This window comes from Seriola aureovittata, chromosome 15 (genome assembly GCF_021018895.1).
Source record: "Seriola aureovittata isolate HTS-2021-v1 ecotype China chromosome 15, ASM2101889v1, whole genome shotgun sequence".
Classification (NCBI taxonomy): Eukaryota; Metazoa; Chordata; class Actinopteri; order Carangiformes; family Carangidae; genus Seriola; species Seriola aureovittata.
Genome location: NC_079378.1, coordinates 25,801,304 through 25,829,054, shown reverse-complemented (window position 1 = coordinate 25,829,054; position 27,751 = coordinate 25,801,304). Strand labels below are relative to the sequence as shown.

General features: G+C 44.6%; 1 protein-coding gene across 2 annotated transcripts; it reads right to left on the bottom strand.

Moving 5' to 3' along the window:
- Positions 1 to 187: 187 nt before the first annotated feature.
- On the bottom strand, positions 188 to 22,516 carry ksr1a (kinase suppressor of ras 1a). Of its 2 annotated transcripts, XM_056396658.1 has the most exons (21): positions 21,666 to 22,516; positions 13,753 to 13,893; positions 10,448 to 10,595; positions 9,861 to 10,350; positions 8,165 to 8,346; positions 7,833 to 7,902; positions 7,655 to 7,738; positions 7,433 to 7,494; positions 7,232 to 7,341; positions 6,931 to 7,099; positions 6,648 to 6,689; positions 6,289 to 6,337; positions 6,124 to 6,187; positions 5,266 to 5,562; positions 4,984 to 5,180; positions 4,796 to 4,892; positions 4,330 to 4,463; positions 3,810 to 3,941; positions 3,592 to 3,727; positions 3,269 to 3,402; positions 188 to 2,008 (listed from the first exon to the last, which is right to left on the bottom strand). In XM_056396658.1, the coding sequence occupies exons 1-21, from the start codon at positions 21,876 to 21,878 to the stop codon at positions 2,002 to 2,004; spliced, it is 2,958 nt and encodes a 985-aa protein (XP_056252633.1). In that variant the 5' UTR covers positions 21,879 to 22,516; the 3' UTR covers positions 188 to 2,001. The 2 variants fall into 2 exon arrangements, with proteins under 2 accessions (XP_056252633.1, XP_056252634.1); XM_056396659.1 differs by lacking the exon at positions 6,648 to 6,689.
- Between the last annotated feature and the right edge of the window lie 5,235 nt (positions 22,517 to 27,751).

The following is a 27,751-nucleotide window of genomic DNA, read 5'->3' as shown; positions in this document are numbered from 1 at the left end:
ATGAAAACTCTATTTTGTTTCTTAACAAGCCAAATTAACTCAACAAAAGAAATCAAATAGATTCAATCTGAATACCATGTCTTCTGTTTGTCTGCATTTCTCTGTTATTCTTTATATTGAAGATTTTGTTTCTATAAGTGGTGTCCACACAGTGAGCACTCATTTACTGCAGGACATTAACTATCCATTCTGTTCTTACATGACAAGCCTCATTTTATTGTCTTCCATGGATGAAAACACAAACTGCGTGTACAGAATGGTCACATGCAATACAAAAATATGAATTTTTACAGTAACATAAAAAAACATGTATTGGCCCATTCTAAAAATTGTACAGCATTTATACAGTATTTTATACATGAAAAAAATATAAATATATATACACATCTGTAATAGCCATAGCAGTACCTATTCAAAAATGTTGTGATGTAGTTTACATATAAAATGTTTATACAAATATTAGAAGAGTCATGTTAATTTGCTATACATTAAATAATGTATGTACATTACATACCATTGGATTCTGCAACACAACATTTACTGCAATCTTTCACAAAATCCAACCCGGTACGCTCACTCACTCACACACACACACACACACACACACACACACACACACACACACACACACACACACACACACACACACACACACACACACACACACACACACACACACACACACACACACACACACACACACACACACACACACACACACACACACACAACATAAATACAAGCGCACCAACTGAGGCCAGCAATCACAAACAGTATGCACAAGCGCGCACAAGAGGTAATGTTTTAGGAAGATATAGGACACTTTTGCGCCACGTTCCTGATTTATCTTTTCTTTTTTTTCGCAGAGAATGAAATCACTCATTTTCTTGAAAAAAAGGATCTTTCTGAAGAACTCATATTCTTATAAAGTGCACTTTACACTTCAATGGATGGACGCTATTATTAAAAAGTCTTTAATCATAAATAGTCAGCATTTATTCTATTCCCATGTGGATTGTGAATGATGTAGGGAATATTCCACCTTTTCCTTCCTTGTTGTTTAGCAAACACAAGTCTTCAGTCATCAGTGCCCTGTTTTCAGATGCATCCAATAAACAGTGAATTTAACAGGTTAAGACAACATACAAGTGAGCATATCACACTGTCTGAGCCTCTGACACCCCCCTGAAGAATAAAAGAAAACACTGCAAATATGACTATTCAAAACCAAACTAAACAACAACAAAAGAGTTCATGATTATTTTTGTCCTGTTGACAAAGTGCATATTGTGTCTAGACATGGGCAGGTGAACATCTCAGCACATGCCGTCACACGACCATTAAAAAACAGAGGGAGAGGAGCTGAGAGGCAGTCGGTCTGAGAACATCACTCAAGCAGCCTGTCAAACGCACGTCAACCCCCCAGGGAAAACACAGATGAATGAAGTGGTCCATTTGGTAGTAGGGTTCATTTGACGTCCAGCAGTGTGTGTGTGTGTGTGTGTGTGTGTGTGTGTGTGTGTGTTTCAGAGAGAGAGAGAAAAAGGGAGCTGTGTGGTCAGGCCCCCCCCCCCCCCCGGCAAGAACAACCACATCACAGCAGCACAGGGAAGGTGAGCAGGCTGAGGACAGGGCAGCCATCAGCAGGCACAGACCACAGCACACCAGTCAGTCTCAGCACAGACACCACAAGCCAGTTATTCACAAGCCTCCGAGTCCCGACGACGTCACACAACAAAACCAAGAAGGAAGGCAAAGAGATATTAGAAGAGAGGCGGGAGAGCACCCCCCTCCCTCCTCCCCCCGCCACACCTCAGTCCACCGATCCTCTCTTCCCAACAAGAAAACAGTTAGACATGGAAGATCAGACTGTGGATTAGTGGAAGCAGTGTCTGTTTCAGGCAGAGGCAATGCTTTGATCAATCCTGTAAGAGTTAAGGATTCAGGAGCATGCAAGGCAGACCCAGGCTTTGTTTTGCATTGCTTATGTTTCAGTGACTGCTACAACCTAGATTAGAAAAGAGAGTAAGAACAGAGAAGAAAGAGCAAAAGGAAAACACAAACGTTAGACGGTTAGTGCAGGTGGAACAAGCTCACAGTGAAGAAAGCATCATTGGAAAGCAGCAAGATATTACACACATGTAGATTAGTTCAAGGACTTTCACTTCAGAGAAAGTTCAATCAACAACACCGACCTCTGTAAGTCATTTGTATTGTCTTCTTTTACAGAAAACATCTCTCCCATCATGCTGCTAAACAAAACCTGCTTTTAACATTTAGAGGATCAACAGTGAAGCCCTTGATTTCTGGTTTTACATTAAAAATGAAAAGGCTGCATGTCGTCTCTGAGCAAACCATAAACAACAAGCAGAAAACAAGAGGAGACATGGTGTGAAAGTGAAGCTGTAGTGAAGTGTGTGGCTGCAGAAAGTGAAATAAAGCTGGTCTGGGTAAAACGAGGATGAAATCCATTCTGGTGTAATAAGAACAAACTAATCAAGACGACAACAAATGAGGTAAAAAGTGAAATAAGTTAATTTTCCTGAATTCTGAGTTTTTGTATTTTAACTTGGTCCCTTCACTGTTGGACAGTTACTCTCAACTTCAGATGACGTGTCGCAGAACGACCCACATTTACACTGAAATGATCTGATCACCCAGAGACCGCAACTATCTCACACATGCAGATTTTACACTTGTGTATCTGTCATATTATTTTTTTTCTCTTCCTGACAACTTTGTTAAGGAACTGAAAATTGCCATGATAAACTGTGCAATAACATTGTGCGACAGTCTGGCGTTAAGAAGACACTGACAGTTTGACCCTTTCTTCTGTCACAGATTGGTGATATCTGTCGATAGACTGACTCTGTCAGGAGATTAAATTAACTCACATCTACAAATATAAACCACAAAGTCACATGTGGCTTGAGAAGAAGCAACAGTTACAGAGGATCTACAGTGTGTCATGGTGCAGTGACTGAGTCATCTGGTCATGTGTGGGGCTGAACAGAAATTATGAAACAATTCAAACCTGTTTATCTCATCTAATATTCAAAATGTAACAAACAAATATGAATCTCATCTATAAATAAGACTGTGATCCCAAGGCTGAAACATTCAACCTCATGTTGTTTGTAGAGTTTGGAGTCAATGACTAACAGCACCACAACGAATCAGAAGATATCAGAAGATACACAACAAGGACTGAGGGACGTTTGTTTGTCTGTCCAGTGTCGTCACTCGTCCTTTATCTCTGGATACCTACTCTGCAGACTTCCAGAAGTGTCCGGGGTGGGACAGCCTGCGGTTGAGTTTGGGCAGCTTCTCCAGCATGTCGGCCAGCTGGGTGAAGGTGGGCCTCTCTCTCAGGTCGTAGGCCCAGCAGGCAGAGAGGATCTCCTGAGAGGACAAACCACTGTGAGTCAACCAACATGACAAAGCACCGAGCCGAGCGCTCGCCGCACCGTGCACTGTGAGCGATGATGGATCTTAAAGTTTCACAAACATCTCTGTGTCAGCTGAGAGCGCAAGTCTCATATAGGCAGAATAAACAAGTACGTTTCTGAATGACTGACACACTCAACTCACAGTGACCTCCTTGCCCAGGCTGATCTCGGCCAACACCTTCTTTATGCCCTCTCCGCTCCCCACCTGCCAGATGGTAGCTTCCACAGGCTGGTTGGTGATTGGCCAGTCTCTAGCCTGAAGCTCATACCAAATGGTGCTTCAAGGGGGGAAATAAAAGTATGATTATTCTGCCAAATTGGATAATCTTCAGTAAACTCCTGTGAGTGTGCGGAGCTCACCCAAAGGCGTACACATCTGCCGCGGTGGAGAAAGGAAGGCGGTCCTCATTGTTACCTGGGCTCATCCTGCGCACAATCTCTGGTGCGAGATAACAGATCCAGCCATGTGGAAGTTTTAGTTTATTCTCACGCCTGGAAACAAAAATACACATTTTTCAGTAACAAATCAAATGGAGTGGAAAATCTGAGAGAGGAAAGACACATTAACTTGAGTGGAAAATGAATTAACTAGACGCAGTCAGTCCATCTCCAACGACTGTGTAGAACACGGCTGTTCATGAAACTGGCTGTGTGTGTGTGTTCAAAATGTTCTTCAGAAAGAGTGTGCTGGAAACGATTCAGATCTTAGAATCAGGAAACTTCTGTAAAGGGACGTGCCTGCAGCGATGGAGTCACTGTGGACCTCAGCTAGTTATCATAAACCACTGGACACCCCCCCCCCCCCGGTAATATCAGTGTGGTGGGAACAGCTCTTTAGCTGAGGTTGTGTTTTTAAAGTCTCTTGAGTGGCGGTTCTCACCTCCCCTCCTGAACAACTCCAGAGATCCCGAACAGCCCGAAGTCTGTGATCACCACTTTATTGGTGTCGTGAAAAACGTTCTTCGACTTCAAATCTTTGTGAACGATGCCTTTAGCGTGCAGGTAGCCCATTCCCTGTGTAGGAGGACAGATGGTGAACCTTCATTAGCTGCTGTCACACACACTCTGATCATTCACACACACGTGTTTCCTCTTTCTGTCTTTCTGCTGCATTGGTTCATCTCATGCTACACTACAATGCACATTAAGACTTGGACTGAATTTGGGATATTAATTACACCAAAAATCAAAATGTAACATATACTCCATAATGGAAAATATTTAATAAACAATATTTATTATGTTTGGTTTAGTTAGAATACAGATTTCATGAAATCTGGCACCTCTAAATGACGTCCTGGATCTTACAGAATCAAATGCACCGAAGGTAGAACAGAAACATTTACCTTTACAATCTCCTGAGCGATTTGTCTCGTCTTATTAATGTCCAAAGTGTTTTTAGTGTCTCTAACAACTGAGTACAGCGTCCTCCCTTTACAGAAACTGTGTGGACACAGAAAACATCACATTGAAGATAAAAACAGTATTTGGGTCAAAATCATTTCAGAGGTGCGTTTGATGTTTCTGAACTCACCTGGTGATGATGGCTAGGTGGGGTGGAGCCATGCAGGCGCCCATGAACAGGACCACATTCTCATGCCTGGTCTGTCTGTAGTTCATCACCTCCTTTTTAAAGAGCTTCAGATGGTCCTGATTGTTTCCATCGATCTCGAGAAGTCGGATTGCCACCTCCCCGTGCCACCGACCCTTATGCACTTTGCCCCAGCGACCCTGCGTGAACAAAGAACTGCCTCAGCAGAGCTGCCTCTTCAGAAGACAATGTGTGCTCCACTAATGTCTGCCTCAGATTCCTCACCTTCCCTATGAGCTCTCCGAGGTCCAGCTGCTCAAATGGGATGTCCCACTCCTGCAGGTAGACGCTGGTCTGACTTGCCTTGCGGGAGATGGGGCCCTTCCACTGGTTCCCCCGAGAGCTGGGCAGATCGTCCAGCTCGTCGCCATCCAACTCCCCGTCCGAGCCCATGTTCATCCTAATCTCCTCCCCGTCATCCTCGTCCTCTCCTTCGTCCTCGTTCTCCTCCTCTTCTTCTTCATCATTCTCCTCCTCTGCTTCTGGGTCTTCATCTTCGACATCAATTTCCTCCTCCCCTTCCTACAAGAGTGTGGTGATGGCTTTGTTACTCCACTACGTATAAAAGGATAAAACAACATCTACCCAAAGAAAGGCAAGTGTGAACATTTATTATCACATCTTTCTATTGCTACAAATTAAAGACAGATATTTTATCTGCATCTTCTGGTTTTATTTGTCAGGTAGTTTATAGGAACAGTATCTTGAGCCGGTTGAAAAATGTGCTGTTGTCTTTAATATATTCTGTACAATGTGAGCCAGCACTGACTGATGACTGATGATTGTTTTCCCCTCTGTGGTCTGACTTGCTGTACCTGAATAAATACAGTCACTCTTTCAACTGCTCAGTATAGAAAGGAGTTTGACCCGAGCCGCTCTGCTGTGACAGCTGATATTCATAACTTCAGATGTGAAGACAGTCTGAGTTTGTCTGAGGTTATGAGACTAATCTGCATCCTGTGGCAGCAGCCCAGCGGTTTCCAAACCTGTCAACGCTCACTGTTAATCTGCAGTGATGTCTGACTCTCACTCTTTCAGCTCATTTTATTTTTATTCTTAACATTTTTTTTTATTAAGCATTACCTCTTCATCTTCATCCTCTACCAGCTCAGCGTGGATGTCATCGGCTGACTGCTCGATCTCACTGCTGTGACACAGAACACATCAGTGAGGAAACAAACTAAATAACTTAACTACTGTTTCACCACTCAAATGAAAAGACTTGATGTTTTAGTGTAAATGTCTTACACAGTGTCTTGGAGGACGTCAGAGTGCAAATTAGCAGGACTGGAAACATCTGTAGAGAACAACAAGATACTTTAGGAGGGAACGAAAAGGTTCTTCATCTCTTCATGGCCCACCACATACAGAACATGACCGCTCATGCAATTCCCCACTACCACCAGCAGATGGCGTCAAAAGGCCGCTAACGTTCAGCATGCAATCCCAGTGCTGACACACAGAGAACACTAGCTACAGTGACTGCTACGACCCTACAAGCTAACATGCAGAGGACAGAGAGAGCTGCAGGGAATCTAGGGTTTGCAGAGGGGCATGATGGGACAGTAGCGACAGCGCAGCATGACATTTCAGGACTGTCAACTCACCAGGGAAGATAAACTGCTGTCTATGCTGAAAGTAACAGGCAGCTTTTGCAAAAAGAGAGGGAAAGACCATATCAAGCATGGCACAGAGACTTGGTGTGAAAGAATGAACAGATCTTATAAAAAGTGCAGTTGTTCTTCAGTGTTAATGTCACAGAGAAGAGGAGAGTGTGTGAGAACGTATGTTTCATACTATTAAAGCTGCAAAAATCTGTATGAGGAGAGATCAAGTGGAATACTAGCATGCATTATTTCAGGATGTGTGTCCTTCTGTATCTGAGCTTACCAGGGAAGTTGAAGCGACTGTCCCGATGACCTTTGGGGGAGGGGTTGGGTGGTGGTGTGGCGCTGGGGGGGTTGCTCTGCTGGAATGGTGCTGGGGAGGAAGGTGTGGATGAAGTGGTGGAGGACGGATTGCTGCTGGAATCCAGCTGGTTTAGCACTGGAGGATGGTCCTGGTGGAGCGAGCGGGGGGGGGGGGGGGGGGGGGGGGCAAACAGACATCAATATCTGCAACAGGAACTCATCACTGTTTAAACTGCATACAGTCATGCTTTTTGCTCTAATGCAGAACTCCTTTATTTAACCTTTTTTGTAATGGCCTTTGGTAGTGTGCCAAACTGCGGTGCTTCTGGCGGCCGGTCCACTGGGTTGTTAATATCAGACGGAACTGACTCAGTCCTCCGAATTTTGGCAACTAGAAGGGAAATTGTCACAATTTATTTACATGTTTGTAGGCAAATATACCGTGTCCATCAGCTGCAGACTGAGGGTTACAGAAAACTTACTTGGTAGAAAGGAGATTCTGCAGGATGGAGCTTCCTTGGTGCATTTGTTGTGGCACTTTAACCTGCATGTGAGAGACCCAGTGATCAGCACACAGTCTTCAAGTCCAGATCGAGGCCCGCTCAAGGTTCCCCAAATCAACACAGCTGCTGTTAGAAAGCCTCAGGCAGAAACAACATAACTTCAAGGTGATTTCACTGTAAAACACAAATTGCTCGACTCACCGACAGTGTTTGCACTTAACCCCAAACATCATGTTCTTCTGACACACCTGACACGTCTGGGACAGCCAGGACTTGGTCGAGAACCTAGACAAAGAGCTGCTGTTAGAACTCCAGTTTTACATTACTGCAGAGTTGATTTCTTATCATTTACTTAAGAAGTAAGCTTCATATGATCTACCTGTGTGTGACCGCTAGGCCTATGTCCCTCCTCACTGCCTGTGGGGAGCTGCGATGCACTGCTACGTTATCTGGCCAGGGAAAAGAGACGGAGGGAAGGAGAGGATTAATCACATACAAAATGGAGCATTTAAAAATGAGGATTCTGTCATTGGGACAGGGTCAAAGCACATTTAGAAGATAAGGAATAAAAGGAAACTTTCCAGAACCCAAACTCTGCTCATTCAATCCCACAAATCCCAGTAATTTCAGACAGGTCCTAGATGATGAATCTAAAACATGTAGATTCACCACATCAGCAAAATAAAAACAGCAGACATGTTAATGACTCACTCTTAATGGTGCTGTGCTCCTCCAGGAGGGTGGGCGTGCCAGGCAGGGTGTAAGGTGCTGTGGTGGCAGCTGGGGTGACCCCGGGGGTCCGTGCAGACATGGTGGGGTAGCGAGAAGACAAGTCCTCACATCCATTCCCGTTGACTTGCATATTCAGGAACAACTTATTCTTTCTAACACATCTGAAGAAGGGAGCAAAAAAAAAAAACTGAGTACCTGTGTCTGTAGATCTTGTATCGTGACAAAACCTGGACTGGAATCCTCTGCAGGTCCACAGCATCGACCGCTCACCACAGTACCACACAGGTTATGTAAGGGATCGAGACAGAGACATGTTGCTATACTCAAATAGCTCTGGCATGGGGGAGAGCCAGGGTGACATCCTTAACACCCAGACTGAACTCACAAGGACTGAAGCGCCGAGCAGTGCCAGTTCTTTGGTTTACACACACACACACACACACACACGTGAGTAATCACAGTGTTCTGTTCAATCAGCTATCAGACCTGTGACCCGGATAAACTGGCAGGATTATCTGTGTGTGCGTTCGAAGCACTGAATCTATGTCAGCCATATTTACTTTGGCTCTCCGTTTTTCTTTCTCCAATAAAGCTTTCCATAAACAGACAGGATATGATGGATAAACATGTGGCTTGTTTGTGTGTGTGCATCCAATCACAATAGAGACAGAGAGAGAGAGAATGAGGGAAAGAGAGAGAGAGAGAGAGAGAGAGAGATTGTGTTTGTGTTGCCACCTCTGAGCATTAGTCCTAGGAAATACTTCCTGTTTTGACATGACTCATAATCTGTGGGAATCTATGTGGGGATTAGCTTCACTCATATACAGTAAGAGCAAAGGAGCAACAGGCAGGATGTGAAGGGATATGAGAGAGAGAGAGAAAGAGAGAGAGAAGCTCTGCTGAAGAACGAGACACTGGACAGATGTTGTGATGAAAACTGCAGCAGCAGCTGTTTTTATAGGTGCTGAGGAAATTAAGCCGTCACCTGCTCACTGTTGCACTTCCATGACCGTGCTTACTCAAACGGGACACAGCGCCCTCTGCTGCTGTGTGCAGACATGTCAGCAACATTCGCTCCATCTCCCCACTGCGTGATAATGTCGCAGCTTCAATGTTTCACTGTGTTCAAGGACACTTTGTCTCTGTATGAATCTTTGTGCAGTGGATGAAGTTTACATACAAACATATACAGCTCTGGTTACACTGTAGTTATCTCACCACTGTCAAGAAAAACTCAAATTTTGGATGTTGATCAATTAATCTTTTGATCAGCTTTAGTTAACCTGCTGATCATTATACACAACACACTGTGTCACAGAGATGAGTCATGTTCTATATTCTGTTAATAATGGAACTGGTGTTAGCATCAACGGGTTCTTTTAGAAATATACAGAAGCACTGGTCATTAGTAAAGGAACAAGGTTATCAAAGAACAGGTAGCAAACACCAGGCTGTAATAATCCTGCTCACTGTAGCTGAGGAACCGCAGAAGAAGAAACACATCACGTCTCGTCACTTCCTGTAAACCTGAGCGAACAGAGCAACAGTGGAATCTGTAATAATAACATGGTGATCTGAGGATTCCCATCCAGCTCTGCTCTGACCTGCGTATGAAGAGCTGTGGACGTGGTGAAGGTTGTAACAGAGTGTGAGTCAGTGTGATCGGAGCACCTACTTGTTGGTGGGGGGGTCTTCGATGCGATTGCCCAGCTGGGACTCGTGGCTCTTGCTGCGCGTCAGGGTGATGTTGGGAAGTAGATGCAGCACTTTGCGGGAGGGAGGTGGAGGGGTGCAGGGCGGCTTCAGTCGGTGACGTCTCTTTGAAGGTGGAGTTATGGGTGGGGTGCACGTGTGTCCATGGAGCCGAGCTGCGTGAGCTAAGGACATGGGGAATGGATCGGTGAGGGGGCTTTCACCGTGGAGGTGTGAGGCCAGCGCCTCGGGTGTGGGTGCCGCTGACACCGAGCCTGAGCGGGGGTGAGGGAAGCTGGCGCAGGGTGTGGATGGGGTGGACTGGATGGTGGATGGGCGAGCGAGAGGCGAGGGGCTGTGAGGGCGGAGCGGAGTCCCCAGGCCGGTCAGCTGGTCTGCAGTCAGTAGAGAGCCGCTGTCCCTCCTGGTGGGCTCGGACAGCCACGGACCCCCGTCCTCCCTCAGCTCCCCTCCTGGACAGAGTCAGCAGACAACACACACCAGTAGGAACCCAACGAGATCACACTATGACGCATCAGATCAAGGAGCGTCCACGCAGCCGACACATACCTGATTCAGTGGCACTCTTCAGACAGGAGAGGGCAGCACTGAGTCTGGCACATTCTTCTGAACTGGACCCCAGCCTTCGCATGGTCTCCCTCACCTGAGCACCTGTCATCTGCAGTAAGGCGTCCAGGGACAGCTTGGCTTCCACTGCCTGCAGGGAGCGAAGCAAAGGAGAAGAGACGGTGAGCTCTGTAACAAGATGAATACATGATGCATCACCGGGAAGATCCACAACAAGAACAAACAGATTTTCATATAACACCAATAAAAAACTTCTTCTGCATCGTGGCGTGTACTGACTCACATTAAACAGCCAGTATGTCTTGGTAATAAATAGGTCATTCATTATCATGAGAACACAGTGTTTATGTAGGAATATAAAGAATCACACACACACACACACACACACACACACACACACACACACACAGGGACTGAATAGCTTACTTGTCACAGCAATAAAGGCAAGCTACATCAAAACTTTGACTTTACATTATTTGATCACTATTAATTAAAGGAGACAAACAGGGACCTTTACTGAGGCTGATATTCTTATTGTGAACACACTTCCATTTACTGCCAACTCTCCTGCAGTGAAGTATGTAGCTTTTCTCTGTCTCCGCTCCGCTGTCAGCTTTTTATTTAGTATTTAGCCTTTTTACAAAAGCTGGGGAGTCGCTGAGGCTTTAAGACTGAGGCTGCAAAGCTATAAAACCTGAGGTATATACTGTTTATTTCAGTTTTGCTTGCTGGGGCAGAAGACAAAATGCAGCACAAACAGCGCAGACAGAAACAGGGGGCAGTCCAGTGATTGCTCTGTGATTTTAGGATGTTTTTTTGACATGGGAAATACGCAATCGCTTATCAGTCAGGTTAAAGCTCTGCTGCTCTGAGAGGGCAAACACTGATCACAAAACTAGGCCAAGCTCCCACACTCGTGTAAACTGAAAGCAAAAGGAAACACACACACACACACACACACACACACACACACACACACACACACACACGGTTTTAGATCCTGTGGGTTAGGGTCAGGGTTATCACCTCACTGATGGTGTGTTTGAGTCTACTTCTTCCTGTGGTTAAACTGAGCAGTTTTCCACTTTAGGGAAGTTTCTGGCTCAAAATGCTTTGACCTTTTTCTAGTGACCACGCCTGTGTTAATCAAGATAAGGCTTCTCATTAGAGCCACAGACAAACTTAATTAGTTCACAGAGAGAGACACATGCTCAATGCAGAGGCCTGCCAACATGGCAGCCACATGTTGGTAGACGGTTATGTAATAGCTCACTGTCAGTTTCAGCGTATGAGCAGGGAGGCTGTTTTCCAGATTAAAGATACACTCATTGTAATGTTTTTGGACCATCCCTTACATAATCCAGCCCTCATAGTATAGACTGAAGTCATGCGTCGTAGACATCGCATTCTAATAATGTTTGATCTAAATGGGTCATCAACAGGCCGTGACGTCTTTTGGGAAATCCACCAGATCTACAAATGAGCACTTGTACAGCATGAAAACCTCTTATTTTCTAGCACACAGCTGAATTTTTAGAAGGGAAAGGTCGTGAGGTTTAAACTGAAAAACAAACACTCACACTGAGCATGAAAGATATGACTAAAGAGAGGAGGAGTAATCAGATATGGAACAATGCCGTGAAATTAAATAAAAAGCACGCACAGGATCCAGACATATTAAAGAAAAACAAGTGCAGAAACATTTAAAACAAGCAGATCAGCGTCAGGTCTCACAAGGAAGACAAACAGGACAAGATCAATACAAACATACAGTAGCTGAGGGGGATTACAGTAGTTTACAGCAGCACAGGAAGGAGAGAAAATTACAACTAAATATCACAAACAAATCATGTGTGTGAATGACGTTACACCAAGTTACGACGTGAGGAAATGAATTTTTGTCAGGTGTGTATGAGCAGCTGGTGGAAGGAAAAGACCAGCACCTGAACTGGGAACACTGGAGTTTCTTCTGCAGAAACACGAGCTTATTTACTGTAATAATAACTTGAAGAAAGGAACGCTGTTGTCCAGCTGTTGTCCAGCTGTTGTCCAGCTGTTCTAATGCATACGTTAGAACAAGATAAATAAAAACCCACAGCAATAACACAACTGCGCACATCTAAGGCAGCAGTTTCCTCATGAACTACACTGACCTCTTTTTAGCAGAAAATACTGTAGTAAATGTTTGATTTTTAATACATTCATAATCCAAAACAACAATATTGATGTAAAGGAACTTTCCTCTAGAAGAGTCTCCGTTAGGATGCCCACTGCTCCAGAGAGAGGCAAGGGGAACACCGCCATGATAGTTTCGGTGTCAGACTGACTCTAAACTGAGGCAGAGATCAGACTGACCAGGTTCCTCTCCAACCACAGACCACAGATTATTGTATTTATTACTTTGCTGGTCTGTTTAATATTGCTGCACAGCTGCACTCGTCCACATTACATCCGCAGCGCTGTGGAGTGTCAACCGTGAATCATTCCACACAAACAAATGTCTCACATTTACGACATTCTCTCCCCAAGCAAAGATCTTCAGCGTTTGTGTTTAGACCAGTCCAAGTTCAAGGGAGAAATTCAGGAGAAAGCATAAATACACATTTAAAGTGGAACAGCCAGTAGCTCTGAATATGATTTTCACTGAAACAATTAAACAGATCAATTGATAGAGTTTGTTCTCGTCTGGAGAAAAGATCACTGTGAATGAATTTCAAAACTGAGGTTAAGAATGGAGGAAAAAGAAAAACCAAAAATGAAACATACCGGATATATGTGTGATACACATACAGTTATCAAGGAATATTCCACTCCAGCAAAGGCAAAAATAACCTGGTAAGTTACAGACAAACATGTCTGAAATTCTCCCACACTGACAAAAGGCAGATGGATATAAATGGCAGTTGAGACTGGACTTGAAGGAAAGAGGAGTTAGTTTGTGGGAGAACGAGTATATCTTGTCTGAGTGACAGTGAGCTGTGTCTTTATATTCGTCTCATGAAACATGTGCTGCCATGAAAATTCAACTTTTTCAGAATTAATCAGTTCAAGTTCAGATTTGTTGCCACGGTAAATAAACAATAAATAAACACAAATGTCGTCATCGTCGTCACAAAAACGACTGAGCTTCTTTTTTAGAAAAGTATTTCACAGGTCAAACATTCCTCATGCACATGTGGGGGGGGGGCTGAGTTCACATACTGAACACAGATGAATGAGACACTAACAAAGTCAGTCTGACTAAAGAGAGTGAGCGAGAGACACTGACACCAAACACCCTGACTCACCTGGATGAGCTCTGGCCGCAGGTTGATGGTGCGCAGCCAGTCTCGTAGGTGTGGGTAGCTGTCCAGGGCCTCGGGCCTCTCCGTCTCTGGCACTTTCTGCTTGCACTGCAGCTGTTTACAGATGTATTTCATCAGCTTCACCTGCAGGGAGCAATAGAGAACACAGCTCTGGATGGGAGGGGCAGGTTAGAGGGGAGACTGGCAGCATGCTAGGAGCTACAGCTGAGGATGAGGGCTTCATTGAGGAGGGGGTTTGTCACACCCCCCTGCTGTTTTTTTTATTACTGCTGTACTGTCCATGTGTCATTTAAGATTTTCTAAATAAAAAAAAAAAACAGTTGCTTCAACAAAAATTACATTCAATCATCATCATCATCTGATTCAAACTACTGTATCTTTTCCATCAGCTGCTGCCTTTTCAATACAATAAGAGGAGAAGAACCTGATGCAAGTGGCTGTTTTTCCATTCTGAACTCAATGCACCTGCAGTCAAGACTCTAGTGTTTGTTTAACCCAATTTCCCAGTGCCCCCAGTGCACAAGCAGTTAATTAGATATAAACAGCTATTATTATCCAGTGGAACAATGAGCTGGTCATCTAATGAGAGCATGTGTGGTGCTGGTACAAAGAGCTCTCAGCAAAGGAATAAAAGTGCCAAAACAAGTCTCCACAGATGATTTCTAACGGTGAGACTTCACCACCAGCGCCGGTGTGGGGTGCAGTGGTCCTGTGAGTGAGTATTACCATGAAAACCACGGTGTTGGCTTGCAGTGGGCCGTATAGTGTGTCTCCTTATCTCACCGTCTATCTGTAAAGAGTCCATTACAGCAGACAGCACCTGCAGATGAGCTGAGCGACACCGGCTAGCTCTCTCGACCCGCTGTGCACCTCTGAGTGCCTGAGCAGCAACGATGAGCGCGTGTCTTTCTCTGCTCATTCAGCTCTCTGTGACACTTCCACTCTCCCAGGCGCACACAGACTCTTTCAGCCACGCTAGTCTCACAAAGTGCGGCCTTGGGATGTAAAAAGCTGCTTCGTGGCAGCGAACAAAAGCTTCTCCACTGTAGGCCAGAGCCATGAGAGAGAGAGAGAGAGAGAGAGAGAGAGAGAGGAGGTAAATGCTCTCTGTTACTCTGACAGCTGCTATTCTGCTTCACTATTACTCCTCAATTATCAGTTGCACTCAGAGCATTAAGAGATCATAAAATTCATTACTGAATGAAAACTAATAAAAAGTTCTCAGAGCTTACAAGCAAGAACTGTTTCATAAAAGCTCCTTTCATACATCACATATGAAAACATAAACACATCAAAGTACAACGTGCCAAACACTTTACAGTGTGTTTATCTGAAGGCTTCTGTGGAGGTCGAAGCTCCTTTTAGTTTCATGCATTTGACCTTTGAGGGAAGTCTGTAAGAGCAGCCCCTAATGACGGGGGGAGGGGGAGGCCCCCCCCCCCCCCAAACACACACACACATTTTCATTTACACACATTTTAAGCTGGAAATGCATAATATCAATGAGCACACCTGCAAACATACTACTAACACTTAATCTGTTAAACTTCATATCCATCACACATGAGAGTTCAGAGTTCAGTGTGCTACCATCACTGTTCAGTCTGGAGCAACATGGCCACAGTAAAGGCCTGTACTCTTTGTGGCTAATGAGCTAGCCTCCTGCTTTACCTCCCTATACACTAGTGCAGTCCTGTGACGTCAGGTTACCTAGCAACCGCTCTTCTGAGTCGTCAGCAACATTTCAGTGGGATTTTCCCATACATGTGAAACAGGGAGCTCAGACACAATACACCTCCACATACAGATGTCACCATGTGTCGCCACAGCACAACAACTGAAACATTAAATCTCACACACTGACTACCAACCTATTATCATCCTAAATCAGTTAACACACACACACACACACTCACTCACTCACACATTCACACACTCACACAAACACACACTGATATCAGTCATGTGTAATTGTGCTGGAGCGCATCGGCAAACCAAGAGATAACGACAGCCCCCCCCTATATTATTTTTGGTGCAGAGTGGAGAGAGAAGTGTTTGACGTGTGGCCTGGAGGTGGGAGGAGCGATGATGGCGTCAGAGCCCACCTGTCAGCAGAGCTAAACAACACCATGGCAACGGCCTAATGCTGCGAAGAGATGAGTGACAGCCGGGGTGTCGGCCACCAGAGAGCGGCCTGCCAGCAGAGCACATCACCGCTCCACTGTTTCCTCCAGGCTCTCACAACACAGCCAGGCTGAGACCGGAGCCAGCTCCATCCCACAACATCATAGGTTCACTTCCCTCCAGCTTAAAATGCACAACTAGTTTTCTATGGGATCAAACAAAATGTAAAGATTCAACATTAACCTTCAAAGTAAAACCTCGTAATACTGGGGCTCTTTGACAGACATTTTATAATCAATGAGACAAAACGTCTGTACAATATGATCAATATCAGCCACGACGTGACATAAAGCAGGAATCTCGTTCTCCTGTCTTTACATGTGGCAGCTGGACTCAGTGTCACAGGCAACATGTGACAGTAACAGCAGGAGCACTGGAGCTGAGAGATAATGCAAATCAACGCAAATTTTTTATATTGCTTTCAAGGGCACATTTTCATAAAGGGCCATGCAAGTGAAGCAGGGTGAGCAGGCTGAAGCTTTCTGCCTGCTGAACAACGTGAAAAATGACGACAATGTCAAAGGACATAGACACAATGGAAGCAGGCAGGGCTGCTTACACTGAGGTCAGGTCACATGGACTCTTTAAAGCTCGGTGGGGTGGATATACGTGGTTGACAGTCCCAGACAATGGCCCCCTCCTCCATCATTGTTATCACCAGCGCGAGCTGACCCCTACACTGGGCTGGGGGGTGGGGAGGTGCTAGAGTGGCTTCTAACGGTCTGTGTGTTAAAGTTAGTGTCTGTTCAAGCCTGGACGGCACACACACACACACACACACACACACACTTATGATAATAGACAATAGACAAGTTTTGTGCATCTTTAAAAATGTCTAAATCTAAATCTTTTCTTTCCAAACAGGACGTATGTCACAATAATAATTACATTAACTTTTCATATATAGCTACAACAAACATAACTGTAACCATTTCAATCTGAAACACTGTGCTCACTTCCTCATGATTTGGAGCTAGCACCACCCCCCCCCTTTTTTTCCACAAAAGAAGTACAGCAAACCTCAAAATTACAGGATGTAATGCAACTCATCCTGAGTCAGTTTAAGAATAGATCAAGGCTGCCTTCACTGTTCAACCATCCTGATTTCAACATCACGCAGCCATGTCTCCCTGACTGCACCACCAAAACAAGAGACGGGGTCAGCGCCGCTACAGTCACTACAGCTGTGTTTCCTCTCTACCGTCATGTGAACGACATTCTCTATTGTCTTCTCCTAGGCCTCTGATAGACACAAACACACGCACACGCACACACACACACGCACACATGCACACACACACACACACACACACACACACACACACACAGCGGTTGTCATGTCATAAGAAGCAGCCCAGCGGATTGGCTTTGATTCTCCCCTCCCCTTCCTCCCTGCTCTCCCCTCTTGCACAGGCTCCTTGCGCGTCATTTGATTTTCTTATTTAACAACCAACCCTGAAAACGCGTAGGAAGAAAGATGTCTAAATATAGATGCAGCCACAACAGCTCGCACCACGAGCGCACAGCAAACTCTCTCCAACACCGAGAGGAGACAAAACAGAGTGGCACTCTGCTGTTTGCTGATCATTACACAGAGCAACGATTAAAAAGAGACCACGGCACATTGCTTTTCTGTAAACCAAGAACGAATATCTATAGACACTTGTTAAAGATGATGTAAAACACAGCACATAAGCAAAACACCAGGGTTCTGCTGTTTATTTGGTGTTTTTAAGTTGATGTTTGTCAGTGTATGGAGCTTGTAAACTGATGTTAATCTGGTTTTAAAATAGAAAAGCTGCTAAGGTTTTGTATGTGAATATGATGATGAAGAAAAAAAATCAGGAATACATAAAGAGCTACAGTAAAGTAACAGAGCGGCAGCATGAGAGGAAGCAGAGACAGGCTGAGTGGGATTAACATGTGAAAAGTGAAGTACCAGTTAGCACTCTATTTGAGAGGCCAGTATCATTATCCTCTCACTGGCAAGGCTGAAAAAACACACAGTTCAAGTGGAATAATAAAGCTCTCTCAATGAAAGTCGAAAGTGAGTTCAAGCCTCTCTTGATTGCCCTCCAGTGCAATATGGGAGCGATACTAGTCTGACAACTGCTCTGACCTCACACACTCCTCAAATTCAGGTGAATAACAGTGGCTTAAATCTTCAGTAGTAACGACATCTATCCATCATGGCAGAATGATTTACATGGGATCACCTGGAGACTGATCATGGGATGATAGGGCTCTGGGTTCAGAGGTCCAGACAAACACACGATGATGAGCACCTGACACATCGGCTGAAATGTGGCATTATAATGGAACCAGGAAAAACTCCAGTCTGCTGACTTTAAATACATGAGGCATGTGAAATCTGACGGAGGGCCAAAGCAAGAAGTGAAAGTGCAAGAAGTGGTTTCAAAACAGCGTGCCAGTAAAGACATAGGAAGTAAGAGTGCTGATCAAGACAGCACCCTCTGTCCTGCCAGCTGCACTCAGTAAAGACGTGTAGCCCAGGCTTTTAAAAACGGACATGATGAATATCTGAGTGTGTATGAAGAGCTGATCAGTAATCACCAGCTGATCTACCATCTCTCAATACAGAGTTTGATGGATCAGTTGATTATAAGTTAAGTCCTGGACAAACATGTCATTATTAATAAATGTTGACTGTTTTCTGATGCCCTCACAGGGAGTTCAAAGGTCAAGGACGACCAAATTTCTAAACCTTTGTTTAAATAATTGTGACTCCTCCTTCTTGAATGGCAGGAAATTATTTTCGAAGCCATGATCTACTTGGTCTGATCATTACGTATTCCCGAATGAATGAAAAGCAAGAGGAAGAGCTCACACACGCTGCACTGACCCTGTAACTGTGACATACGAGCAGAAAATGAAGCAAATGATAAAGAGTCATACGACAGTAAAACGTGATAGAGGTCCGAATGGATGAAGGGAATTAAAGGGAACATCTGCAGTAAAGGTAGGATGCTGTGCAGCCACTTGAAACTGGCTCTGAGCAGAGATACCACAAGACTAACAGTCAGAAAAACTGACACTGACACAGAACTGAACAGCACCAACAAAAAATCACGTCAAACTTCTTCTAATAAATCAACAGCTCTGCTGAATGAGACCAACATCATATCATCAGTTCAAGGGAAGTTTCTAAAAGTTTAGACTGGAGCTGGAAACAGTTTGACCACTGAGGTACAGTGATAATCTGTTAATATGAGATTAAATAAAAACATTTAGATGTGCTGTAAACTAGACACTATCTACTGTCCCTGTGTCTGATGCAGCAACTACAAGTCAGCAGGCACTGACAGAGGCTAGAAGTAGATTTGCGAGAGTTGTCTTGGTGCACAAGGTACAAGAGGGAAGGAACCTGAATCTCGAAAAACCACAAACCAGCAAAAACTAGCTTGAGGTAACCAGAGCTACTGTTTGACTTTCAGTGATGCCCCCCCGACCACGGCCTCAGAACCACAGGAAAGAGACCTCAGGGCCATTTTCGCAGCCTTCAAGAACCATGTGTGAGCAGCAGGGCCTGTCCATTGTCATGAGGAACAATGCTGGTGCAGCACACCTCAGGAAGTACTCTGCCAGATCTTGTCCTGCTCCACACAGCAACAAGGTCCGCATGAAAACAAGTACACGAGGAGGCCGTGAACTCCACTTCACATTTATGACCCTGTTCAAACCAGACATGATTTACACCGGCAGTCCATAAACTATAATTCTGCTTCTGAAAACAAAGATGTGGCTAAAATGCTACGTTCAGCAAATGAGCTTCACTGTCACTCATTGTGCAGAGGCAGTGGGGTGGGGGTTAGTGTGGGGATGGGGGGGGGGGGGGGGGGGGGGGGGCTCAAATGGACAACCACAAACATGCTGACTTGATCTGGTCTGGTTTCTATTTCAGTTAATACTTGGAATTTTTCAAATAATACCAGCTTCTTTACTGGAGCCTGTGAAAATGTGTTCCCACACAAGTGCTTGCCAACTTGCACCTGATGCTGCCAGCAGCAAGAGAGCTAACAAATGATCTTCTAGACATTCGTACAATCCACCAGGATGAAAAGCTGCACCGACAAACACAGGACTGCTTTGTCATCTCTGCCTCGTTCTGAGGTTCATCTGTTCCTGCAGACTTTGATACCGCCATCTAAAATGCAAATGCATGTTTTGAGCAGGTGATATCGTCTCGCTGAGGAAAAACAGTCCAAGAGCCACAACATCACACACACACACACTGGAACTTTACAACCAAATAATGTTGCTTTAAAGGATGACTTCCTCTCTGGACCACGGAGAAGGTGAAAACCACTCCGGCCGGGCCGAGCTGCGTGGCTGAAACTGAACGCTCGGAGCTTTCTGGAACATTAGTTTTTAGGGGCAACAGCACAATTGTTCACAGGGTGTTCGGTTATACAGAAATAAAACAGACATGGATAATTGATAGCCTCCAGCCAATCAGCAGCGAACATTCCTTTTTCCCAAGGTATAACGCTTAAATAAACCATGAGCCAGAAAAGCCATTTAGCATTGTCTCTACACTGTGAGAATGTCTGCAGCTTGTTCACAGACAGTCATCCACCTGCTATTACTTCACATTTGTAGCCATGAAACTTGTAATATTCCACTGCTTTTGTCTCTGTCTCTCTCTCTCTCACATACACACACACACACACACACACACACACACACACACCACACACACACACACACACACACACACACACACGCAGGAGCAGGGCCTGTTGTCCCCTCATGAAGCTGTATTTTCCATGACAGGATTCCTTCAGTCAGAATATTAGTAAAACAGTATGTGACTGTAAACATGTCATGGGCGGGAACCTGCAGGCCCCAGCAACACTGACCCTCATATCAACATCACTGTGGATTTCACAGAGTAGGACTGACAGGAGTCAGGATCCAGAAGCATTAACAGGCCTTCACATAAAACTGTGCTGACTGTTTGCAACCTGCATCTGATTCTTTAAATATCAGAGATAACGGCTGAAAGACTAGAAGCACTGTGAGCATCCTCTGCTGCAGCCTGACTTCTCTATTGTGCTGCCTACTACACTCTGAAATGCTGAGGCCCTACGGAGCCGTGGCTCTTGCGCAAAGCAATGTCAAGTCATCCCAACACGACTGAGCTGAATCTGCATCCAGATGCAGGAGAGCGGCCGGGGCTGCATCAGCCCTGCCTGCTCGCGGCTGAGGGACACGGACACATGGAACACGTCGTACATTTGGTTTTGCATCGGTCTCGTTAAGGCCTGACAGTTCAGACACAGCCCCGCGCAGAGAACAAGAACACAGGCACATAAATAATAGCAGCATCAGATTATTGAATGTGTGCCATTAGGCCAGGCTGGATTCAGCTGCACAGCGCGGTGCTGGGAACTATCGAGAGGCTCCTGACAAATGTTCCCTCCTAGAGAAAGAGGTCACACTGATGACTGATATTCTACAGGAATAAGCCCCACCACACAAGGTAAAGCGGTGAGACTCGGAGCATCGAGCCTGTGGCGCTCTGTAAGACACTAAATGAGCTCAGCGCACTGACTCTCGGTGAGAGGGCGCCTCGCTTGCAGCCAACACTGAGCCTGTGTGAGGCGGACGTAGCGCTGGAGCTTCATGACTCCGCAGTTTGACTATAGACTGCTCTCTGTGGCGGGACGCGGCTCTGACGAGCTCGTTACCTCTAAAGTGCGGATCTCTTGCTGTGTGAGGTCGTTGGACGCGGCGCATTTGGTCCGGAGCCCCTGTAAACTGGAGATGGAGATATCAATCATATTCTGGATGAGTTCGCATTGATGTAGTGCGGCCATCGCTGCACCACCGCCACCGCTCCCCCTCTCCGGCTGATCATCACTCTCGACCATCTTCCCACCTTTCACAGACACCCTATCCATTCCTCAGCATCGGGCACGGAGGGAAGGGCTGGAGTCGAACGGCTAGGCTCAAATACAACACATGCAGCCGTCCAGCGACGCAGAGACCTATTGTGGAAGTTAGCCGACACCAAATGTCCCCAGCGCCGATCTGCACGAGTCAGGATCAAACTGTGACACAACGAGACAGAGGACGGTCCCGTCCGGTTACAGTCCACTTCTATTTTCAGTCCGTTCAATCCACCGACGAGAGGATACTCCACCGACAGCTCCGGCAGAGGCTTCACCGTCTGTCAGCTGTTGGGAACATCATGGGGCGCGGTGCAATCTGGGAAATGAAGTCATATAGAGTACCACAACTACACTACGCTACATCTCCTCAACCTCCCCCACTCGCTCATGCGCGTGCTCACCACGAACATAAAGGAACTTGCTTTGTACATTCAACACAGTAACGTAATGATAAGAATAATAATCATATTTTTCTTTTTACAGGAAAACCACCTACACAATAACAGGAACACAGGTGCATTTAAAATCATTAAAAATGGCTGCATTCCATTTAGCTGCAGTATGGAGCCTTTCATAATAAAGCGCATGTATAAATAATAAAATTAATTATGGTGGAATCACTTGCATTAATTCCGGGTCCTGCAGCTTGTTGTGACGCTGACTCACTGTCATGGTTTAATGGACACTGGAATATCATGGAGCCATCGCTAACACATGTGCTGCTCCCACTGTGACTGGGTGAAGTGGCTGGTGTGAACGAGACTCACTGGTTTACTGGGATGAGCCTTCGTTAATGTTAGTTGTGTGTTCATTAATGTCCAGCTCAAAATGTCTGTCAGAGCAGATTTTACATTTGCTTTGAAGTAAAATGATAGGATCTGAAGAATCTGGGCCCCAGACTGCTCCCCTCTCTCCTGGACTGGAACATCACAGTTGTATAGCAGGGCTGGCAACACCAGTGAAGCTCTGGGCCCCAAGAATAATCACCACCTTTCACCTCACTTGAAACAGCACTGCAGCGTTCAGTGCTCAACACTGAGCGGGAGAGATGCACCATAAGGCCCACAGGGATTATATAAGGATTTTAGCAATATGATTAGTGGGCCAAAGGGAGTCAATACTGAGAGCTACATCATAATTTGGACTGTGATATTTTAATGTGGCACCATTTAATATTTATCTAATAAATATATATGTCTTCATTAAAGGCACAGTCTGAGTAGCAGATTTAGTTCCTACAAAAAGGTGGTCAAATTAAAATCTTAATCTTCAGACTTACATCACACTAAAGGCCTAAAATGAAGAAATAACGGTTTGTTGCTGCGAGAGATCGTCTGTCCTCATACCAGGACAGTGCATATCATATTTATGGGGGTGGGAGGAGTGTGAGGTTTCCACAACCATTAAGCAACAGTACACATGGCTCATTGCTGCAATGAGGGTGTGATGTTCCTTCCTTTAATATACCCTGATTATACAATGGTACGTGAGTCACTTTTCATTGAGCCTTGTGTTCTTCCCCTCCATCTGTCTATCTGTCTCCTCTGATGATTGCAGGGGGAACTACACCGAGTCTTACACTGGGCAGACGTTCACCATCCAAATTAGCAGCCTTCACTGTGACATGCACGAATCGCACAGAGCAGAAGTGAGAAACCAAACAAAGGAATTAGAAACCTCACTCCGAGTGTGTTGGTGTGCCACTGAGTCGACCTCCATCCAGCTGAAACTAGCAATAAAACCTCCTCAGACTACACAATGAAGTCTGACACTGACATAACACAGAATTATAAACCCATCTAACACTGCAACAACAGAATAAGACGTACACAAAGCCAAATTCACTCATAAAATACTTGTTGTTCCTCCAGTACTGTAAATTCAGTAGTGCTGTAATAACAGCACAGATTTGATGGTGACATGCCAGCTGGACACCGTGCCAATCTCAGCTCGCCTTTCCTTTCAAAAATCAAGTCACAAGTGGTGACAGTGGGATCAGAGTGAAGGACGGCTTTAAAGGGATATTTAATATTGGTGACACTGAGGAGAATTACATAATGATCACCTGAACATCATTCTTCAACAGGAAACTGAATGTTGTAAAATCATCTGTCAACACAGTGTCTGTTAACAAGTAACACCTTTAATTTAACCTAATGTAACCTCTTATGTCTGTTTTACCACCTGTTGTGTAAACGCACCATGATGCAGTGAGATTATTAACGAGCCACAGTCTCTCAGTGAATCTAATCAAACCTTGTATTTTTCTGTGCAGTGTTTCATGACACACCTCTCTGATGAACAACATGTCAGTGCCTCACCAGGGGTCTCTCCTGCCCTCTCTGTTCCCAGTTCTCTTCTTCATTTCCCTCCTAAATGATACCTGAGGATTATTGACCACTTATCAGTAATGAATAATGTGCATCATGCAGGTAATCAAAAGAAAACAAACAGACAACCTGCAATACAAAGAAATGGCATGAGCAGTGTTGAGGTAGGACTCAGAGCTGAGGACAGCGTGATCCTTTCCCAGCCTGACGGACACTTAAGCCGTTTAAACTGTCATTCTATTGGACGGCCAAGACACCACACCTACCACTGCGCTCACAGCTTCAGATTAAATCACACAATCTGATCCCATCGTCTCTGCTGGCCTGGATTTCCAGGAGCCAGTTTATGGCGTTCTTGTGACTTTAATCAAATGATTTTAAATAGATGCTTCTTAATGTTGTTGAAATGTTGGTCAGTGTCACATTATAGAATATATTTACCCTGAATGACATATGTAACTTTAGTGTGTCATAATTCTACGATGTTATTCATAAATGCACATATGTTGGGAGCTGGTGGAAATGTCTGGTTTCAGCTCTGGCTGTGATAATGAGAAAACTGGGAACAGGTGTGTGTGTGTGTGGGCAGGGAGGCTCAGGTCAGTAGGAGACAGGTGAGCAGGTGGTTGTGGCAGTCAGGTGACCAGGACAAGGCGGAAGGTCTGAGGACATCTGGTGGGTGGATGGAGAGTGGCAGGAGACAGAGGTCGATATCAACAGGGCAGAGGGTGGATGGTCCAAGCAGAGAAGGTGCCACTTCATTACTTCACCCTTGGTACTGACCACAGACCTTCAGGTGCCTACAGTCTACACCAGTCAGATTGTTCCTAAATGCACCACAGGCTGTGAACGTGTTAATGTGTCGGTTTACAGCAGAAACCAAGCTTAAATATCAACTGGTGTTTTGGTGTGTGTGTGTGTGTGTGTGGGGGGGGGGGGGGGGGCAGCACCAACACACTGTCTTACAATCACAGCTGACATCATGATCTTTGTCCATTTGATCAACATGTGTTTAAGTCAGTCAAATCCAGTAAATAGTCAGTGTCCTCTCACAGTGCAGCGTTACATGAACACATACAGAAAGTCACTGCTAAAATCTAACAGACGCCACTGACAGCTGCACAGCTCTTATTGTGAAATGTCTTTATTTTAGAATGATGTCCATTATCTGGTTGATATTACTACATTAATATGAAAACAGGAAGTAAGACAGAGCAGGCCTCCTGTGAACTCCAGTTGAACTCCCCACCCCACAGAGCAGTACAGGGCAGTCTTCCAACCTTTACTATTTTTACTGAATATAGGGCTGGGAAACAGAGATGAAGGCAGCACAGGGGACACAGAGGAGACAGCCCCGGGCTTCAGGTCTTACCACAGCTCTGACCCTTTGACCACATGGATAATATTTTAAAGCAACAAAAAACAAATGCAGACAATCGCGGAGGTTTTCAAGTGAATGGTTCTGGTTCACCCTTTGCTCTCTTACATTTACAAAAGTAGTTCCAGGAGGACGCTGGTATAAGAAAACGTAGGATGTCACATTATCACACTTTGTGTTGAAATCTAAAATAAATATGAATGATCCTACCCCAGACATTTAGGTGATCAGCTCTTTAAAAACAGTGTTGCTTCCATCACCATCCCTTTGAAACAGGATAAATATAAATATAATAAATATAATAAACTGGCTGCTATCATACACACTGTATCATAGCTACTGCAGGAAAATGTGAATTCATTTGCTGACTCTGGGGACCAGTTGGTTTATCCCTTACAGGAGGCTCACAGTCGCAGATAGAACTAGAGTGGACTCAAATGTCAGGAAGCAGTAAAACATACATAGACAGCACCACCTGCTGGACAACTGTGTACTGCAGAAACAGACTTTATAGCAGATTACAACACATGATTCTATGAAGCTCTTTACATAAGTAGATTTGAATTAGAAACAGTGAAAATCTTCTTCTCTTAAAACAACCTGTCACCTACGCTTATCGTCCACATCAGGAACATCTGCTCCAGCTGTGCTCTGCTGCTGGGTGCAACACAGCAAACATGCAGGCTTCCTCAGAGCCTCTGTGCTTTGACGTAACAGTGGTCAAGATGCTGTATCTAAGTGAGTCTCAGTGTGGTTTGATTGTTGGTGCCAGATGTGGTGGGCCCCCTGTCTCAGACACAGCTGCCCTCCGGGATTTTCATGTGCAAGCTTGTTCAGAATTGACAAAGAATAGTTTGATTAACAGTCAGAGGCGGTTCAGTGGCTGAAAACAAATTGTCAGTGGGTGAGATCAGAGAAGAATGAGAGAACTTATTCAAGCGAACAGCCAGCATGAGCACAGCACAAGAGCTGCTCTCATTTGAATGTGTGGCCTGGGATGCCGTTAGTTTATAGGCCTGAGTTATTGTCCCAGTCTGTCCTCACAGACAAACATCTACAAACCCAACTTCACTTCTCTGGATCTCTCAACTTTGTCTTTCTAGACGTATTTAAATAATTAATTCAGGAAGTGCAGTGAGATCCTTCAGTCATTTACTAAAGTACAACTACATTCATGTGAAATATCACAAGGACTCATTCTGCAGAAAAATGTGCCATGTGACTGATTTATTTTTATGACATTATTAGCATCAGTGAGTAAGTAGCATTTTACTGTTGTGACATTTAAGTTTAGTGAAGTGGTCCCCTCCTAAAGGTCACAAGATAAATCTGAAGGGTCAAACCTGTTTTTGTAATGTTACCTAATCTTTGTTTTTCAAAGACTTCACAGAACAAAATGGCTGAGAACCACCAGTAAAATCTTAAAAGTAAGACATTGTATTGTATTTCATAAACTTCTAATTTTCTAATGTAAAATCTAAATATGAATAAAATAAATGTACATTTCACTCTGAAATGTAGTGTAGTAGAGGTGTAACACAGCATCAAATGGAAACTCGTGTACAGACCTACTTCAGTAAATGTAGTTAATTACAGGCACATGTGCGTCCAGTATCCACGTCCTCTGGCTGGACGAGATGACGAGACTTTCTTCACCTGCTTGTTAACTTCAGTCACTAACGTTGGTTAACTGCTGCAGCTGCAGCTGTATGAAGCTGCCTGCTCAAACAGGCAGCATGTCAGTCTCTGTAAATCCAAAATAATAAACATAAAGCAAGAAACAGTCATTATTTTCAGTTTATAGAAATATATGTTAATTCTGCCGAGCAAATTCCTATTACCCGAAGCCACAGTGTAGTTCACTCACCTCACTAAGAAAATATGACCAAACCTGAGCTGGTTTAAAAACACACTGTTGGTGCATTCAATTACAATTTGACATGTGAGTTTTGAAATCACTTGCTAATGTCAAAGCTTTAATGCAGGAAACGCCAAAATGAAACAACTCTAAATTCTCGGTCCTGAATGCACCATGAGGTTTCTGCTAAAGGCTTCTGTTCATGTTACAGTGAAATGAATAGAAACCAGTTGTTGCAGGGAAGGAAACTCAAACTGAAAACCAGCAGTGTGTTGTGGAAGATGTTTGCCTGTATGCAAAGTTAAAATATGCAAAT